The sequence below is a fragment of the Dipodomys spectabilis genome, unplaced genomic scaffold (genome assembly GCF_019054845.1).
Source record: "Dipodomys spectabilis isolate Male_0828 unplaced genomic scaffold, ASM1905484v1 ptg000051l, whole genome shotgun sequence".
NCBI classification, from domain to species: Eukaryota; Metazoa; Chordata; class Mammalia; order Rodentia; family Heteromyidae; genus Dipodomys; species Dipodomys spectabilis.
In genome coordinates, this window is record NW_024870728.1 from 20,938,533 (window position 1) to 20,958,632 (window position 20,100).

The window sequence follows — 20,100 nt, forward strand, 5'->3', positions numbered from 1 at the left end:
CAAATAAGGTTAAGAATTTTTTTCAATACAAAGCTTTAGCCTCAAAGATGTTACATACTAACATGAGATATATTTCAAAGTTAAAATCTACCAAGAGGCTCAGGGACAGTGCCTAGGCCCTGAGTTCAAGCCCCACAACTGACAAAAAAACAAACAAAAACTCCTAATACTAATTATATCTAAAACAAAATTATGAAGGCACTAGTAACATAAAATTTCTTAAGACCTCAAAAATCAATTTGTTGATAGAAATTCAGAATCGTTAATTTGTGAAGCTAAATCTTATTAAGCTTAGCAGTAAATATGTATGTGTTTGTGTGAGATCACCATCCCTCAGAAAATATGAATATAGCCAGGCACTGGTGGCCACGCTGAGAGCTGAGGATAATGGTTCAAAGCCAGTGTGGGCAGGAAAGTCCATGAGACGGTTATCCCAATTAGCCATCAGAAAATTGGAACTGGAGCTGGGGTTCAAATGGTAGAGCATGAACTTGAGAGAAAAAGCTCAGGGACACTGCTCAGGCCCTGTGTCAAGCCCCATAACTGGCAAAACAAACAAACAAACAACAATAAAAAACACATGAAATAGTTTTTTTAAGCTAATGAGGAAAAGAAACATAACTGTAAGACTCTGAAATTAACCTTTTTATTTTTAAGTACTATTTAATGTCAGTGTCAGTTTGTGGGTACAACATCACTCACTCCTTTCATCATTCTCCTCATCTTTCCCACCTACCCTCAATTTACTTAGTTCCATTTTCACATATATACATTGAATATGACTGCATTAAACTTCTTCTGTCCATGTGTCTAGCTTCCTCCCCTTGACCTCATGCCCTAACTCTCACAACATTCCAGCTTCCAGGTATTCATTTTATTGTTCAAAGTAATAATACCACTGGAATCCTTCCCTGTATATAGTTTAGTTATATGTTTATGTATATATGCATGACACCCTGTATGTTTTTTTTGATATAGTTAAAATTCCATTCTGTCTACCTAACTACATACTCATCCCATCCCTCCCTCCCATATTTTCTTAATCCATTTTTTTCAATTTCCATTACCTTGTGTATATTTATTTCTTTTTTATATTTAAATTTTTTTATTTATTTTTTAATTGTGAAAATACTGTACAGAGGGGTTACAATTACATGGGCAAGATAGTGAATACATTTTTTATCAAGCATTGTTGCCTCCTCCTTTGTTTCCCCTTCCCATCCCTTCCCCAACCCTCCAGGCCAGTGTTGCAAAGTTCGATTTTCGATAAAATGACTTGTACATTTCATTGTTGCAATGGGTCCACCTGAATCCCTATTTAAACAATTTGTTTTTGTCCTTCCCTCCACAAATTATACCAACATCAAATACAGTGAAAGCAGGGGTTATACCGTGGGGGAGGGACATACAAAGCAACAAAAAAATCATCTTATAAATATGTTAGAAACAATCGCATGAAAGAAAAAAAAGGGAACTTTACTGCATTGTTGGTGGGAGTGTAAACTTGTTCAACCACTTTGGAAAGTAGTATGGAAGTTCCTCAAAAGACTCCACATAGAGCTCCCCTATGACCCAGCAATCCCACTTTTGGGCATTTACCCAAATGATCACAAACATGACCATACTAAAGCTACCAGTACAACTATGTTTATTGCAGCATTATTTACCATATCCAAGATATGGAACCAACACAGATGCCCCTCAGTAGATGAATGGATCAAGAAAATGTGGTATATATACCCAATGGAATTCTATGCTTCCATCATAAAGAATGACATTGCCCCATTTGTTAGGAAATGGAAAGACTTGGAAAAAATTGTATTAAGTGAAGTAAACCAGGCCCAAAGAAACATAGGTCCCATGGTTTCCCTTATTTGCAATAACTAGTATATGTCTGAGACAAGCAGAAATGGTCAGATAAGTTGATGTTAGGTGAAATGAACCCCAAGGTAAGTATTCAAATGTTTTTTCTTTCATGCGATTGTTTCTTAATCCATTTGTCCACTGGAGGGCATCTGGGATGTTTCTCTCACTTGGCTATAGTGAATAGTACAGCAGTGATCATGAGTGTGGCAAATGTCTTTACTGTATCCTGACTTGTAATCTTTAGGATAAATATCCAAAATGTGATAGAATCTCAGTGTTGTTTTGATTTATATATCTTTTATGAGATGAAGGATTTATGTATCTACTGACCAGGTTTACGTCTTCTGATAAGTATCTATTTAGGTCCTTTGACCATTTATTAATTGAATTATTATTTGAAAATTTAGTTTCTTGAGCTCTTTGTATATTCATATTAGACCCTTGTCAGATAAAGATCTTCTTCCTTCTGTTTTTTTAGCTTAGTAACCATGTCCTTTACTGTGAAGAAACTTTTTTTTGTTCTGATCCTGGGGCTTAAAATCAGGGTCTGGGCACTGTTCTTAAGTGTTTTTGCTCAAGTCTAGCATTTGATTAATTGAGCAATGGCTCCACTTCTGGCTTTTTTTTTTTTTCCTTTTCTTTTTTTGGTGGTTAATTGCAGCTAAGAGTCTCACACCTTTCCTACCCTGGCTGTCTTCAAAATGTGATCCTCATATCATTTTTCAACTTCCTGAACAGTTAGGGATTACAGGAGTGAGCCACCAATGCCCTGTTTTGCAGAAACTTTTTTTTTGGGGGGGGTCCACTCGTGGGGCCTGAACTCTGGGCCTGGGCGCTGTCACTCAGCTCTTCAGCTCAAGGCTAGCACTCTACCACTTGAGCCACAGCGCCACTTCCGGCTTTCTTCTTTTTGCTTATGTGGTGCTGAGGAATAGAACCCAGGGCCTCATGCATGCAAGGCAAGTGCTCTACCACTGAGCCACCTTCCCAGACCTTGCAGAAACTTTTTTAACATGATGTAATCCCATTTGACAATTCTGTCTCCAATTTTCTGAGTCCCTGGAAGTCTACACAGAAAGTTCCTGCTTATGCCAATAAGTTCTAGTGTTTCCTCTACTCCTCTGAGTACGGAATTAAGCTCTGAAGTAAATTAATCAAGATTTGTGCACGGAATTAAGCTCTGAAGTAAATTAATCAAGATTTGTGCAATTACCTTGCCTGGATATAGTTAATATGAGCTAACTTCTGTGAAAAATAAATGGCTTTAGCATCCTGGATGCGATTCAGGATGTAGGCAAACTCCACAGCTGAAGACAAACTACAGAAAGGTATCCTTAAGTACTAGAGCATGAGAACAAAGCACCACTCAAAAACAACTACTAAATTAATATAAATCATAATTTGCTAAGTAGCATGGTATTAAAAAATGATATATAAACATGAGTAGATAAATACCACAGACTCTGAACTAATATATAACTAGAAAATGGTATAACCTATCAGATTTGTTCCAAATATTTTAACAATAAAAAAGTGTTTTTATCCAGAACTTGAGTAAGAAGTGGTCTCATTCTGTACGACAAGCTTCAATTTATTTTAGAGAAGTAACTCAAGAAATACAGGAAAAAAATCTATTAGGTTTGAAAAGCTTGTTCTTTTTCTGATATCTGTATCTACTACTATCAAAGGCTTCTTGTACATTTAAAATTCTTTTTCTTTTAGGCTGCTTTTTAAAAATTTTAAATTGTTATTATGAAGGTGATACAGAGGGGTTACAGTTACATAAGTCAAATAATGAGTATATTCCTTTTTGGACAATGTCACCCATTCCCTCACTTTCTTAGTTTTTCTCTCCTGTCCCCATATATATTTTTGTTTTAGCTATTAAAACTCCTTACCTGTAGGAAGGCCTCCTTGAAAGAATTTCCCTTCGTTTTTGAGAATCAGTTACACTATCCACTGATTCCTGTGAATCTTCGCTTTCTGCAATAGTTGAAATCTGAAAATAAAGAAGAACTTTTATCTTGGCAACTAAATTTAGTTCCCATCAAATTTTATGAACCTCAAGAAAGTCAAATACGAATGATTATATATAAACCATTTATATGCTTCAGTTTTAAATGGGAGACAACCACTTAGGCAGCTAGTCACTCTGTACCCCTTTTCTTAAGTTACATTAAGTATGAATTAAGATGAAGTCAGAGAAAATTAAAACATTTGCCCTGAAACATTTGTCTTTAAATTCAGAACTCCGTTTAGCCTATCCTGAATGCATTAGTATTGTCAGTTTTTTCCTCCGATTTTTTTAGAACAAAATTGCTAACTAAAATGGGGTTTAACATTAAAAAAGAACAAATGACCAAGAATATGGTCCTAAATCTACATAGTGACTATGTAAGTATTTTCTTTTAATTATTCTGCAAATATTTCTAAATTTACAAGGGCACAATTAAGATCAGAGCTGCCCCACCACATTCTAGACAGTTGTTTTAGGCAAGTTAGTAAGAAGTTCACTATTATATATAGACATATTAATAAGTTAGCATTCTGCAGTTTTATTTTGATTGGCAGGTCTTGGAGCCTGAACTCAGCTTGGGCACTGTCACTGTTTTTTTGTTTTTGTTTTTTTTTCTTTGCGTAAGGCTAGCACTTTGCCACTTGGAGACACAGCTCCACTTCTGGCTTTTTAAGCAGCTAACTGGAGTTAAGAATCTCACTTTCCTGACTGGGCTGGCTTTGAACTGCAATCCTAAAATCTCAGCTTCCTGAGTAGCTAGGATTACAGGTATGAGCCACCAGAACCTAGCCTCTACAGTTATTTTTAAGCCAACATTCCAGGTGAAGAACTATGTGTTTTTGGTAGCATTCTTAGATTCACAGATAATGAATGTAAGTGAATAAAGGTTCCATGTGGCATAACAGAAATGAGAATTCACAGATTACTATGTGCCAGTTGCTATGTACTCACATAAGTATATGTAACACCAGTTACCAATGGGTGCTAGTAGAATTATATCTATTTTATAAATAGAAGATCTAGTGGCAATAAAGATCCTCAAATGTATTTTGTATGTACTGCTAGCCTCATTATTTGTCGACATAAATAATTAGACTAGAGGCTAGGCATGTCTACATGCTCATGTCTCATGTCTACATGCTCATGTCTCATGTCTCGTGGCTCATGTCTACAATCTCTGCTACTCAAGAGGCTGAGATCTGAGGATCTTGTTTGAATACAGCCTAAATCTGAGACCTTATTCCAATTAATCAGCACAAAGCCAGAAGTGGAGGCTGACTTAAGTGGGAGAGTGCTAACCTTGAAAGAGCACAAGGGCCGGAATTCAAGCCCCAGCATAGCATATGCACACATACTTATACACATGCACATACCCATGCATATAAATAATAAGATCTGTATTTTATAACTTTATTGTTTAAATCCATACTTTCTTTTACTATGAAGAAAAAAAAGCTCCTTTCATTTACTGTTGGAGGTCTCATATAATAATTCTATAGAATGACTAAAAAATAAATCAAAGTAATGATATAATATTCCTAAATGTTTTTAAAACTATCCTCTGAAGCTTAAGTACTTTATATGGGTAAGTTGAAACTCATGGCTTAGATAGTTTTTACTCACTGGATCAAGGAACCTTAGTAAGAGCCTAGGATGTTGATCTTCAAGCTCTTGATCTGCAAATCTACCAGTATATGTATATATGTATATGTATATTTATGTATAATTTCACATAGGCATATATACTTCTTTTTTTTTTTTTTTGTCCAGTCGTGGGGCCTGAACTCTGGGCCTGGGCACTGTCCCCCTCAGCTCTTCAGCTCAAGGCTAGCGCTCTACCACTTGAGCCACAGCGCCACTTCCGGCTTTTTTTCTTTTTGCTTATGTGGTGCTGAGGAATCGAACCCAGGGCCTCAGGTATGCAAGGCAAGCGCTCTACCACTGAGCCACCTCCCCAGCCCCGTGCGCGTGCGTGCGTGCGTGTGCGTGTGCGTGTGTGTGTGTGTGTGTTGGTCCTGGGGCTTGAATTCAGGGCTGGAGTACTGTCCCTGTGCTTTTTTCCAATCAAGGTTTGCATTCTGACACTTGAGCCACAGCTCCATTTCTGGCTTTTTCATTGTTAATTGAAGACTGGAGTCTCATAGACTGTCCGGGTTGATCTAGCTTTGAACTGCAATCCTCAGATCTCAGCCGGAGTAGCGACAATTATATGTGTGAGTCACTGGCACCCAACTTAATTGTACATTTTAAATGTTATTTAATTTGTTGCTCATCAAGAGTTCTTTAAGATAGGTTAAGTATAAATACTAATTCTAATTTCCTAAAGATAAATTATGTAACTTTTTGCTAATAAACTGATGTAACTAAATATGCTTCACTAAAAAGTCACTTAATGTCTTTTAAAGTGATATGGGTCTAGGCTTAGGTTTAGGAAATGTGATTTAATAACTGTTAGTTATGAAAAAGACAACCCTCAATATGTAGGTTGAACTTATAAAGTAAAACAATCAGTTGATTTTCAGCTACCAACTACAGAATCACAACTATGAAAACTGATGTTGAGATTTAGGTAATATGTTCTTACTCCCTAGTCTAAGTTGGTTACTGCATGCTGGTAGAAAGGCCTTACAATTTCATGTGTATGTACATGTATATGTGTGTACAGGTGTATGCGTATATATGTATGAATGTTTGGTGGTACTGGGATTTGAACCCAAGGCCTTGCACTTGTTTAATTGCTCTGCTGGTGCTCTACCAATTAAGCTATGCCTCCAGCCCTGCTTTTCACTGGTTATTTTGGAGCAGTCTCACAGACTTTTACCCATTGGTCTTGGTGATTCTCATCTGTAATCCTGGATTACAGATGTGAGCTACCTGTAGTTGATATAATTTGTTTTTGTTTTGAACCGTGATCCTCAGATCTCAGCCTCCTGAGTAGGTAGGATTACAGGTGTGAGCCACTGATGCCTGGCCAGTTTCACACTTTCTAACCAATAAATTCAATACCTACTGAAACTTAAGACTTCCAAACAGTATGGAAACTTTTAAAAAATTCTGAGGCATAGCTGTGGGCTACTGACTCTTGCTTATAATCTTAGTTACTCAGGTGGCTTGAGACTTGAAAACTGAGGTTTAAAACCAACTTCAACAAATATATCCATGAGACTCTCATCTCCAATTAGAAAAAGCCAGAAGAGAAGGCTTGGTTCAAGTGATAAATACCAGCTATGAGTAAAAAAGCCAAATAAGAATGAAAGAGTTTAAGCCGAAGTGTACACACACACACACACACACACACACACACACACACACACACACACACTCTCTCTCTCTCTCTCTCTCTCTCTCTCTCTCTCTCTCTCTCTCTCTCTCAATACTTTTGGGAAGACAAACCTACATTATCCCTAAGGGAGGAAAATATGAAAACATTTTCAAATTTGTATTGCCAAATTTTCTCTCCAAAGCATATGTTTTTTTTCAAGAAACAATATTCTCATTTGTAGTTAAAATAGTACTTTTTCTGAAATGGGATAGTTCAAATGGATTTCTTTTTTCAAACATCTGTTAGGTAAAATACATCTTCCAAGCCCTTGCTTCCCAGGCATCATTAAGGTCAGAAACGTGCCTATATGTTAAACAATAAACACCGTGAAGTTAGGAAACTGTTAAATATTTTACTGTAGTATAATTACAGAGTCTGTGTGTCATACAAGGCTTTTACTGCTATCCCCATCATATTACAAAGCACCAGAAGGCTCATCTTCAGCTGCTGCCAGAGGCTCAAACATGTAATTTTAATTACTCAAGAAGCTGAGACCCAGAAGACCTTTCAGTGCCAGTCCTGGCAGAAAACCCTTGAAATTCCATCCCCAATTAAACAGGAAAAAGCAGAGTTGGAGGTATGGCTCAAGTAGTAGACCACCAGTGGTGGGCAAGCAAACCCAGTGAATACAAGATGCGATTAAGACACAATACTGGCAGCAAAACAAAATAAAATCTCATCTCCAATCACTCTGCTTGTTTATTCTATTCTATCAACATCCTGCTATTTCCTTATATCATAGAATCCCAATCATCCTCATTTCCAAACCTTGATAGCTTTCACTATCTACTTGGCATAGCTGCCTTCTGGTCTCTGCTCATCATTTCCCCAACCATCTTATATAAAATAAGCACTTTTCCCTTTGCACCTTTCTCTACCCTTTACCCCTGTTTTATTAATCTCTTCAGCACTTATCCTCACCTGACATATTTTATTTTTTTCATAGTCTGTCTCTCTTCACTCAATGTGATCTTCAAGAGAAATAGATGTATGGTTTGTTCACTGCTGTCTTTGATAGCACCTAGAACAATGACTGGTACATAGCATGTGATCAATAAGCATTTGTTGTAGAGATGAGATGTAATAATTTAAAGTAAAATTATCTATAAATCACCTGTGTGGTACATTTAAACTACATTGTATTAAAATGTGGCCACAACTAATAAATAAGAATGAGGATGGCACCCTTAACCCCTAAATACTGTGTAATCCTCAACACTTTTATAAGGATTTTCACATAATCTTTGAGAATATACGTATGTAACAATGTTAGAGCACCAAAGCCATGCTGTACATGAAATAAGTACAGCTTAGTTTCTTATTTTTAGATTGCAATATATAAACAGGAGTATCTTAATTCTCCCATCATGAAAATGTACTTTGTGTATTTTAAGCCTTTTTTTGGTCGGTTGTGGGGCTTGAACTCTGGGCCTGGGTGCTGTCCCTCAGCTCTTCAGCTCAAGGCGAGCACTCTACCACTTGAGCTACAACACCACTTCCCATTTTCTGGTGGTTTATTGGAGATAGGAGTCTCATGGTCTCTCCTGCCCGGGCTGGCTTTGAACCACGATCCTCAGATCTCAGCCTCCTGAGTAGCTAGGATTACAGGCGTGAGCCACCAGCGCCCGGCTTAATGTTCTTCTATGTAGAAGTTTGAGGAACAATTCCACACCTTGTTGATCACATCTTCTGATGTAAACTACTTCCTATCTATTAATATGAGTCACTGTTAGCCAGCTAAAGTGACCAGTAAAAGTTTAGTAGATTCTGTACAGCTTAGGCCCTTTAAAAAAGTCCACATGTATATTTGTATCTATTTACAGAATTAAGGCTTTAAGAAGTCTAACTTTTCTTCTGCAAACTTACATGTTGTAAATTATAAGCATAGATTATCTTAATGGAAAATCTGTTTTTTAAAGATAAATATATATTTCTATAAAGGAATTACGTCAAAATTATGTTCCAAAATATGAACATAATAAACAATGAACATTATTATTCCCCCATTGTAATCTCCATAGACTATGTAACTTTTTTTTTTTTTAGTGGAAGAAAACCTATGTCTTTAAGTAAAATAGAAAGTAAAGGTTGACATGCCCAAGAGCATTTGACTTATTACTATCCAAATAGGTCAGAATCTAGGTCTCCTCCCTGGCAGGTCAAGATCTTTCCACTATGATCAAGAAAAGAATGTGAGAACATGGAAAACAGTAAGGTAGCCTACAATGAGATAAAAAACTAAGTAAGGCAAAGAACTACTTCTGAGTGATTATGAGGCCATAGAAATTCTTGGCTTTTAATTTGGTAACACTATCAACTACTTGTTAACAAAATCCATTCCAAGAGCTTCTGGAAATTTACCCAACTTGATTTCACATGAAAACACTGTCTTTCCCAAGCCAAAGCACAAGGACTAAATGACGCAGAGGAGATCAACAGTTTAATAAATTGATACTAGCTAACAACATCTTCACATATCCTTTGATAACATTAATAGAATGCTTATAGGACAAAGGAAACACATCTCCCCTCTATAGAGATCTATCATTTTTGGCTATCATACTGAAAGAAAACATTATTTCTCACCCAGAAAAAGGCAATTAGGATGGCAAAGAAGAATCAAAGGTATAACCTATTATAAAAGACTGAAGAAAACTAGGACTTTGTTGAGTCTGCAAATTTTCTTAAACATAGAGTATGAAGAAGAGGAAGCAATTTGACAGAAAAGGAATAAGACTTTCTAGTTTCTGAGGCAAAAGTGCAACTGCCAAGTAAAAAAAAGTTAGAATGAGCCAGGCGCCGGTGGTTCACGCCTGTATTCCTAGCTACTCGGGAGGCTGAGATCTGAGGATCACAGTTCAAAGCCAGCCCCGGCAGGAAAGGCCGTGAGATTTATCTCCTAAAACCACTAGAAACCCTGAAGTGGCGCTGTGGCTCAAGTGATAGAGTGCTCGCCTTGAGCTGAAGAGTGCTGACACAGCGCCCAAGCCCAGAGTTCAAGCCCCATGACCAACAAAACAAAACAAAACAAAAAGTTAGAATGATATAGTCTAACTCAGGAAACAATATTTTAGCAGTCATCCCTTATTCTAAACAGAACACTTCTAGAGAGAGGCAGTCACTTTCTCTGAAACTGATCAAGTAAACATTGGACTATCATTTGGAAATAAAATGCTATAATGGGGAATTAAGCAATATATCAAGGGCTGGGTGGTAACAAGTTCGGCCTAGATCTAAAAGACCTCTAAGGCTTTTATTCAGATCTTGAAATTTCATGTTGATAGAGTAGGGCAAAGACAAAGAATAATTTCTCACCTTCCTTTCTACTAAAGGTTCTTCAAATCTAGGACCTAAGACTCACCTGAGTTCCAGAGAAAAGCCTTTTTAAGTCCTTATTGGAAGACTGTGAAGCAAAAAATATGAAATAGAGTGGCTGAGGTTATGGCCTACTCTCTCTCTTTCCCTCATCCCTCTCTCAATAAGCTCAGTTGCAAAGATCTGTATGTTCTTGGTTCCCTTCAGTTGTGTAGTTGCCTTCAGAGGTGTAGTGTACCTTTATGCCTTTTGGATCCAAATGAAAGGAATAAACTTTCCAAAAATAACACATATAGTATAGTCAATGACCTAAGATGTACCTTCTGAATATATTATTATTTCAAAACTATATACTGTAATGGAAAGCCCTACAAGTCAATATCAAATATGTTCAGGTAAAGTTAATTCATTGCTTATCAAGTGTTTTCCAGTCAAAAGCAGGTTTAGAAAATAATTATAAAAATTCTATTTTTGTATCTGAATTTTCCTTAGCTGAAGTACATTGGTGCCTTATAGTCTCTCCCAAACATTTCCACTTTCATTTACTTAACTCTTCAAATGAATTCCATCTTCTGTAGCTTAGGAAAAGTCATTATCTTTATGTGCGTTGTTGGATGTGTATACCCCTATATATAAGATCATAATACAGATGAAACGTATTCCTTTTCTATGAAGTAAAATTCTCTGAACTAAATATTTAATAACAACAAAAATAAGACAAGTAACTATACACAAATTACAAATGTATATGCATAATTTTTCACACATACCTGAACTGTCTGGACTTGTGGAGACTGAATAACTGATGGCTGGGCCGCCTGAATAACTCCATGGACTTGAACTGTCTGCCCATTGGGCAGCTGTACTAAAGTTACAGTGGGAGCAGATGATGTTGCATGAGCTGCTGGCATTGATACCTATGGTGTTGAACATGGAAAAAAAGATTACCATCACAGATACCTTGACTACTCAGGTTCAATATGAAGTAACTTTGTAAAAGCAAACTGGTGAATTTTCTGCTAGGTAAGCTTTTCATTAATTCAAAAAAATGATTATATTTAATATTCTTGATATAACCGCCTCCCCTCCCTAATGAATCCCAAATATGTTTTATTATAGTATTGAAAATATAGAATGATGCTTTACATTTTCCTATTTTTATATTTGATTTCTTATTTTGTTCTTTAAAGAAATTAAAGATTGAGTAATAAGGACTAGCTTCATTTTAAAGTAAAAAATAACTGTTCAAAGAGTAATTTATGTAAGGTCAACAGATATGCTGGCCTTGAAGAAACATAAAAGTCTTAAGAATATGTGTCCAAATAAGCCATGTTCTAAAATCTTGATTGCTTTTAAACTTAGGGAATAATTAGTTACTAAGTTACATCTTACATTTTCCAGCTTCATTTCCTCTATCTTAATTACAAGTATTCTTCCTCATTAATGAGTATTAATATAAATTAAAGTGAAAAAAATTCAATTCCTCCCATCCTCAAAAATTGTAAAACTGGTAACAGCTGGGTTTTAAGATCTTTTCATTTTGAATGTACAAAGGGGCAGAACTGAAAGAATAAGAGAAACCCACTGTTTCCTGAAGCAGAAAGAAGGCAACTTTAATGAGTTACTATCCAAATTTTAAGGGCTCTTATGTCATACGTGTTAATCAGGTGGCAATTATTTTTCCTATACTCCACTACATTCAGGTAGGCATTCTATTTGCTCATTTGGTAAACAGTTATCAAGACCTTTTTGCCAGGAACAACGTTTGAACAAACCCCACCAAAATAAGAAAAATATGGACCCCTAATCATAAATTATTTGCATGCACGCATGAAGAAATGGGGAAAAGAGATACTAGTAAATGTAATTCAAATGTATTGATGAGGTTTGCTAGTAGGCAAATGGACATTATTTTAGTGATTAAAAAATCTTATTAGTAGTTGTATAAAGAGGACATACTGCAGACAACTACCCAACTCAACCCAAGCACAGAAGAGGCTACAAGAATATACATTTGAAGAATATGTTAGGTTTCTTCTTCTTATGACTTGGGAAAAGGAGAGGCAAAAAACTTGAGGCAGAGATGATAATACTGACAATAGCAAAGAGAAATAGTATAGATTATACATAGTATAGAGAAATAGTTCAGTACTATTCAGAAGTAGTTCAGTAGTACTAGAACACGTAAGTTTGTTACTGTATGATTGGAAAGTAAGAAAGACACAGAAACAGAAGTGGGAAGGGACCAAATAAACTCGTCATAAAAACACGTGAGTATATCACATTCAAGAACTTTTACCTTGAGAGTACTGAGGAAACCATTAATGACTTTAAACTCCTGAATTTCTTGTTGAGTTTGCATTTCAGGTAGACCACTTTAGTGGTAACATGATAGACATATATAATGTGGGGAGAAAAACTGGAGGTGGAGATAGCATAAAAACCCCTATGCAACAGTTATGGTAAGATGATGATAGCCATAAATGGACTGGTAGTGTGTAGGTATGGGGATTACAGAAGTGACTCTATGAAAATGTGAAGGCAGAACAAATTTTATGAATGATTAGCTGAAGGAGGGAAGAGAGGAATCAAAATGAAAAAAAAAAGGATAAATTACTTGATTAACTGAAATAGAAAATGTTAAGGATAAGGTTTTGAGTGGTTGGAATTGTAGTGGATGACTTGAATTTACAGATATATTCAAGCATGCACTTAAACATTTTACTCTGGAGCCTGAGGCAAAGATCTTACTGAGTGTAGTCTTTTGCACACAGATTAAAACCAGGAGTTTCTATCTCTGGATAGTTAGAAAGCCTTCCAAACCCTCCCTTATTAATCACATACTATCTGGCTTCTTTTAAGTCTTATTTAGTTTTAACTAGTTCTCAAAACTACCTGCAATGGAGTCAGAGGGTACCTGTGTGCAAATTCAGAATCTAAGAGGAACAGAGGATACTTCCCCCTAAAGTTGATAAAGTAGAGATAACACAAGTGGAAAATAATTTTTAAAAATTCTTTGTAGATCTACCACAATCACGAGTCCTTATTACATTTTTGTTGTAGCTTTTCTAGGTTTTGTTGTTTTGTTTGGGGCCATATTAAAGTTTGAACTCAGGGTCATGTACTTGCTAGAAAAGAACTCTATCAATTGAACCATACCATCAGCCCATCTAGTTGTTTTTCAAACCACAAAGGGACACACAATTTTTTACAATACATTACCAGGGCCATTTTATCTTTAACTTTATTATAGTTTCTTTCCATACTATTAATAGTATTATTTCATGGTTTTAATGGCTGTATAATGGCTATAAAAGTACATAATTTAATAATTCCCCTATTATTAGATACCTAGGTGTTCAAATTTGCATGAGAACTGTAATAAACTTTATATGCTCATAGTCTTCTTCAAACTGTAAAAGTAAAGCATCATACTTATACTGACATTTTCTTTTACTCTAAAGACTAAAGGTTTCTTTTTCCCTGAATTTCAGGAGAAAAGAAATCTCCACGATCTTGAGTTTGTCTGGAAATTTTATTGTATTTTCCTAGTCTTTAGCTATTGACATTAAGAAGTAATCAAAATCAGAATGATAGGCAATTAAACCAAAAACATCTGATATATTTAAGGGACTTGGATGAGTAAGTAAAGAAAAATAAAACACTTTACTAGAGAATAAAAGGAATTGAAAATTTATGAATGAGGCACCTACTGGCTTTCCTAAAAACTCACATTTAATTACTGCATGCCACTGTTAAGGTTTCAATACTAGTATGCTGTCTGATAAAGTAAGGTGAGCATGTGCATATCAATTTTGTTCCTAATTTAATCCTCAATTAAACCTCACAAAATCAATTTCATTTTTATAGGCATAATTACACAAATACAGGAGAATGGAAAAGTGGTAAAAAAATAGTAGAATTTTGGAGGCTGGAAAGCAGATGAATGAATGGTAATCAACTGGAAAGAATTCAGAAGGCCAACTCATGAGCTTCAGGCAGGAAAAGACTGATTTGAACCATTAAAATCAAGAGGCCCAGGATTTATACCACCTCTAGGAGGCAGAGTGAAAAGAAAGGGTGGTTGAAAGCTCTTTAAAAAGCATCTGAATCCTCTCTCCATTCCCTATAGAAGAACAAACAGTCCACCTCACTCACAGAAAAATAGAAATTTACTTTGGAGCAAGGGTTTCTTAACTGCCTCATATCAGAAAATACTACAGGTGGCTCTAGCCCTCTTCTTTCATTTGGCTTCGAGGCTTTATCCTTGTAAGCAGGGCTTTAGTGAAAGTTATGGGCTACCATATCAATTGCAAGATCTAAGAGATAGTGACAGTAGCACCACCACAATCACCTTACAGTGATGCTCAGGGTTCATAACCAAACATACTTACAGCTTCCAAATGTATCTTCTTAGTCCCTTACATTTATTGATTGCTGAGGAATGAGGATACTATTACTGAGTTACACTCTCTCCCCATTTTAACCCTATAGAGACAATCACAAATCACCAAATATTTGAGAAAAGTCTCTAACATGAAAAATGACAATCAAAACAATTGAAAATGGGTAAGGGAGACATGAAAAAAATCTACATGAGAAAAAAGTTGAAATAGTCTAATATTCTCAGACACAAAATAAAAGCATTTCTTTGTGAAACACAGGATATTATTAAAACCTAAAGGGATTATTCAGAAAATAAGTGGAACTCTTAAACATGATAGCAGAAATAAAAATTTCAAAAGATGGACTAGAATATGTCACGGATAACTTGTAGAAAGTGAGAGCAAAAAATGAAAAGCGGGAAAGAATAGATGAGGAAATGAGAAAAACAGATCTAGAGATATAAATAACATTTGGATTACAAGGTTCCTACAGAGAAATGAAAGTGTTTTCCAGAATTGAAGATATGTTTCCACTATAAAAAGACTTTTGAATAAACACAGAAAACCAATCCAATTTGCCATGCCCATAGTATCAAAGTTTTGAAGTACTGTGATGAAAGATTTTTATAAGACACCACAGATACAAAATAAGGAATTTGAACTTTAAAAATTGGTTGTGGATCAACGCTTTCAAAATTTATGACAAAAAATCCTTTACCAAGAATTCTTCACCCTAGTTAAACATTCTTAAACAAACAAACAAACAAACTATTGCATCTATATGCTTTTCTGCATCAAGAATACAAAGTCAACAAGAAAATGTCATTAGGTAAAAGGAATTTCCAGGATGGTTATATAGCAGACTGTGACATAATATTGTGATCAAACAGAGGTATGTCTTGAGTATTGTTATCACCTAGCTGCCTATTACCACTGTTACCTTTTTATCAAAGGGTGAGTCCAGATTCTCATTTGTTGTCTTGAACCCATATGAGTAACTCCTAACTCTTGACATAACGGTGTATATTCACTTATCTCTAAGTGTATTTAACTTTCTTTTATAAGAGGACTGGTAATAGAAGTGTTAATGGGAGAAAACAGAGCAATCCACTCCTTCTGACTATTATTTTGGCTGGGCTATCAGTATCTGGTCCATATTTGAGCTCAGCTAGACTTTTTTTTTTTTGGTCGGTCGAGGGGCTTGAACTCTGGGCCTGGGCACTGTCCCTGTGCTCTTCAGCTCAAGGTGAATGCTCTACCGCTTGAGCCACAGCGCCACTTCCTTAGCTAGACTTCTACCCTGACTATTCCCCAACTCGTTCTTGCTCAGTGATTTCCCCAGAAACTCAAACTTTTGGAAAAACTGTAGCTAGATATAACACAGATTCTTCTAGGATTATTTCTCTTTGGGGTATTCATCTTAAAGAGGAAATATTACATTTTACCAAGTAGTTTTATATTTCCTATGTTTTTATATTAACCATCTTTTCATTTATATTCAGATAAAGTTCTTAATAAGAGAAAAATATGTGAGAACAAGAAGATTCAGAACATATATTCTTAAAAATAGGATGTTTAAAATAATAAATCAAAACTACATTTAGCATATACAAGCAAAACTATGATCCTTATTCTTGCATTTAAATGCAAATACTTATTTTTTAGTGTAAACTGTAAATTTAGCACTTTAAATTATGTGTCCCAAAACTAAGCTATATGAACAAAGTATAGTCAAAGTTCTATACCCTTGCTTTAGAACCAATTTAACAGGTAAAAGTGTAATTATTTCTGGATCATGTAACTACAAGTACTATATTAGTATTTAATGATATTCACTATGTTACTAAATACTACTATTTCTAAACACAGACTAAAAGAGTTTGATAACCTAGGAATATTTCCACTCATTCTGTATCCCTCTGTAATCCTAATTTTTCTTGGAAACATATTCCTCTTGGAAGAGACACAGCTTGGGATCTCTTCATATGTTTATACCTGGGCTAATGTGGCAATCTGTGGCTGGGCTTGAACTGTCATTTGTTGGTTTTCAGCTTCTGTTACAGCTGCATCTCCACTCTGCTGGTTCTCTGCTCCAGATTCCATGGTCATTTAGTTACCTATAATCATATGGAAGAGTGTTACAAGCACTACAGTGCTTTGTATTTTTCTGACTTGAAAGGCAAATTTCAAGTTATATATAGGTTTATGTTGTGGTTAGGTAGGATATGCACTTAGGTATCTAGTTAAATACAATGTTGTTGACTTATTACCAAACTTACTAAAACAAAACAAAACCTCTTTCCCTTTGGCTAAATTTTCCAAATGGGTTATTATTACATCTGGAAACAAAAGGGGTTCTTCTTTCCCACTAATTCCCAGTACTAACAAGTGAGGAGCAGTGGCAGCAAAAGTTGTGATTTTTCTAAACTTTATCAACCAAGTATAGAATGTGCCAATACTGGTTTCATATAGGTGAAATATTGGCTTCATATTCCCCACTAAGATATTTTGAAACAAAGAAATTATAAGTTACTGATTATTGGAAGTAGGACAAAATAAGCCCAAGTTTCAAGAGTCCAATTTGTGAGATATTAAGGTAGAAAGGTGGACTAAATGACCACAGAGCCAAATTAGGGGCCCCAAATAATGAAAGAAGTTGTGGCATTTGGACATCTCAGTCTGTACAGTATATAGTAACACACTACACATCATCAAGGGAAATACAATACTTTTCAAAATATTTAACTGTAATATTCTGGATGAGTTAGAACAATCTTTGTTACTTTTTGAACTCTGTTTTGCTAAAGAGCTTAGTATTATATGTTGGGTGACCTGGTACTGCATGGCAGCAAAAGGAAGTGATGAGCAGTCCCTAACAGCAACAGTTATGTGGAGGTTATAAGATTTTCTAGGGAAGTAATCTTGCCTAAAAGATTTTTTTAAAGGGAACTTATAGTGTACTACTCTTATTATTCAGGGCCCAACATATTACCAGGAAAAACTGAATTTATTATGAAGGAATATCTATAGTTATCACATGAAAAACACAAAAATTCAATTGTTTTTCTCAGAATATATGGTATTTATTTTAAAACTCTGAAATTGCTCATCAATATTGACACTGATCCTTATGGGGGTCATTACATACAACAACATAATATATACATCTTACTTTCATAAAAATTTTACAACAGTTAAAAACAGAAGTGAAAATATCTGAGGAAATGAATGCTTCAGAAATAAATACCAGAATCATAAACAAAGTAAATGGTGAATATACTTAACATCATTATTTAACTTATTCATAAAGTCCCAAGATTCTGGGAAAAATAACTGTCACAATACTGAAACACTCTAAATACAAAACAACTAATACTAAGAAACTTTTATTACTGACTAGTTTACACAAATCTAGTACAATAAAGAACATTAGGAGGACCATCCAAGAAATAACATCAGTAAAAAAGAATGTTTAAAATAAAACAGAATCTCATGCTTTTTTGTTTAAAGTAAAATACATGGCTGTAAAGGTATGAATGGAAAAGGTTTGGGAATTAGACATTATACTTAGATGACAACTCTAAAGAGGAACAGGATTTGGACATGTCAAAGGATGATGACTTTCACCCATGTACTCTACATACTTTAGTACTGATTGATGTTTTATTTCCTCTGCAAATGGATTTAAGATGGTTTCCCTTATTTGCAATAACTAGTATATGTCTAGGACAAGCAGAGAAGGTCAAAACTATGTACATATGACCATATAAGATGATGCTAAGCGAAGTGAACCCCAAGATAGGGACACAAGGTTTTATCTTTTTTGCTATTTTTTTAAATGTACTTATAATGTACTATGTGATATTTTGTTTCTTTTGTATGTTCTTCCCCCATGGTATAACCCATTTTCACTGTATTTGATTCCAGTGGCCTGCATCTTGTATACACATTTTTCTAATTTGGGAAGGGAAATAACAAAATGCTGAAATAAGGATACAGATTGACCCATTGTAACAATGAGATGTACAAGATGCTATGTTGAAAATGAACTTAACAACTGGGGTGGGAGGGAAGGGGTTGGGGAGAGGAGAGAAGGGACAGTAGGGGAAAAACAAAGGAGGGGACAACAATGCTCAATAGGAAACCTTACACATGTAACTGTAACTCCTCTGTACAGTATCTTTACAATAAAAATATATATTATAAAAATGATTACTTGTATAATTTAAAAGAAATTACAATACTATAAGTCATACCTAACATTTTTAAAATATGGACTAATACTATACTTCAATAGTGATTTTAACATACCCACTGACAAATTTTTTTAAATGAAGTTAACATTTTGCTTAAGTTTTGTCTAAACTGTTTATATTTCCAAATAGCAAAAAAAAAAAATTTCGCTTTAGAAAAATTGTCAAATAACTTTGGTTATTATCACTTGAGATAATTTACTGTTGCCCTTTTAAACTAACAAATTTAAGAATATCAAATGTAGCAGAAAACAACAAAACAGTTTCTATCTTTTTTGTGTGTGTATGTCAATCCTGAGGCTTGAACTCAGGGTCTGGGCACTGTCCCTGAGCTTCTTTTGCTCAAGGCTAGCACTCTACCACTAAGCCACATTCCAGCCCTACTTAAAATTGGCATGTTATATCAATCTAGATAGCAGGGTCATATCCAGTCACAGATTAATTATTAGAGCCAATACTTATATTTCCTGAAATTCTCTCAAGATTTTGCTGCTCACTAAATAATGCAGGCTTTTAAGGGAATGTTAAAAAAAGGAATAAATTTTAAAAATCATATATATATATATACACATAAACTCTGAATGTTGTATAAATACGAAGTCTAAAATGTTAGGAAAAAATGCATCTAGCCTGGAGCTGGTAGCTCACGCCTGTAATCTTATCTACTCAGGAGGCTGAGATCTGAGGATCATAGTTCAAAGCCAGCCCGGGTAGGAAAGTCTGTGAGACTCTTATCTCAATAAACCACTCAGAAAACTGGAAGTGGCACTGTGGCTCAAGTGGTAGAGCACTAACCTTGAGCTGAAGAGCTGAGAGACAGCGCCCAGGCCCAGAGTTCAAGTCCACACCCGACCAAAAAACAAAAACAAAAAACAAAACCCAAGCAATGTAGGAAATCACTTTAATGTTTTGAAATTTTGTTTCTTCAGAATTCTAAAATTC

The 20,100-nt window shown here is 35.3% G+C and overlaps 1 protein-coding gene across 7 annotated transcripts in view; it reads right to left on the reverse strand.

The window, feature by feature from the left end:
- The window catches only part of Creb1 (cAMP responsive element binding protein 1), a 60,969-nt gene that overhangs the window by 23,982 nt on the left and 16,887 nt on the right, over positions 1 to 20,100 (reverse strand). For 6 of the 7 annotated variants that reach the window (XR_006147341.1, XR_006147342.1, XM_042678928.1 and 3 more), the window contains exons 2-4: positions 16,901 to 17,022; positions 11,291 to 11,437; positions 3,765 to 3,865 (exon numbers count right to left, since the gene is read on the reverse strand). Coding sequence is in view for 5 of the 7 variants with exons in the window: in XM_042678928.1 (XP_042534862.1) it covers positions 3,765 to 3,865; positions 11,291 to 11,437; positions 16,901 to 17,014 (362 nt within the window). In the remaining 2 variants the exon portion in view is untranslated. The remainder of the gene's footprint in view (positions 1 to 3,764; positions 3,866 to 11,290; positions 11,438 to 16,900; positions 17,023 to 20,100) is intronic. The other variant, XM_042678930.1, reaches the window with a different exon arrangement.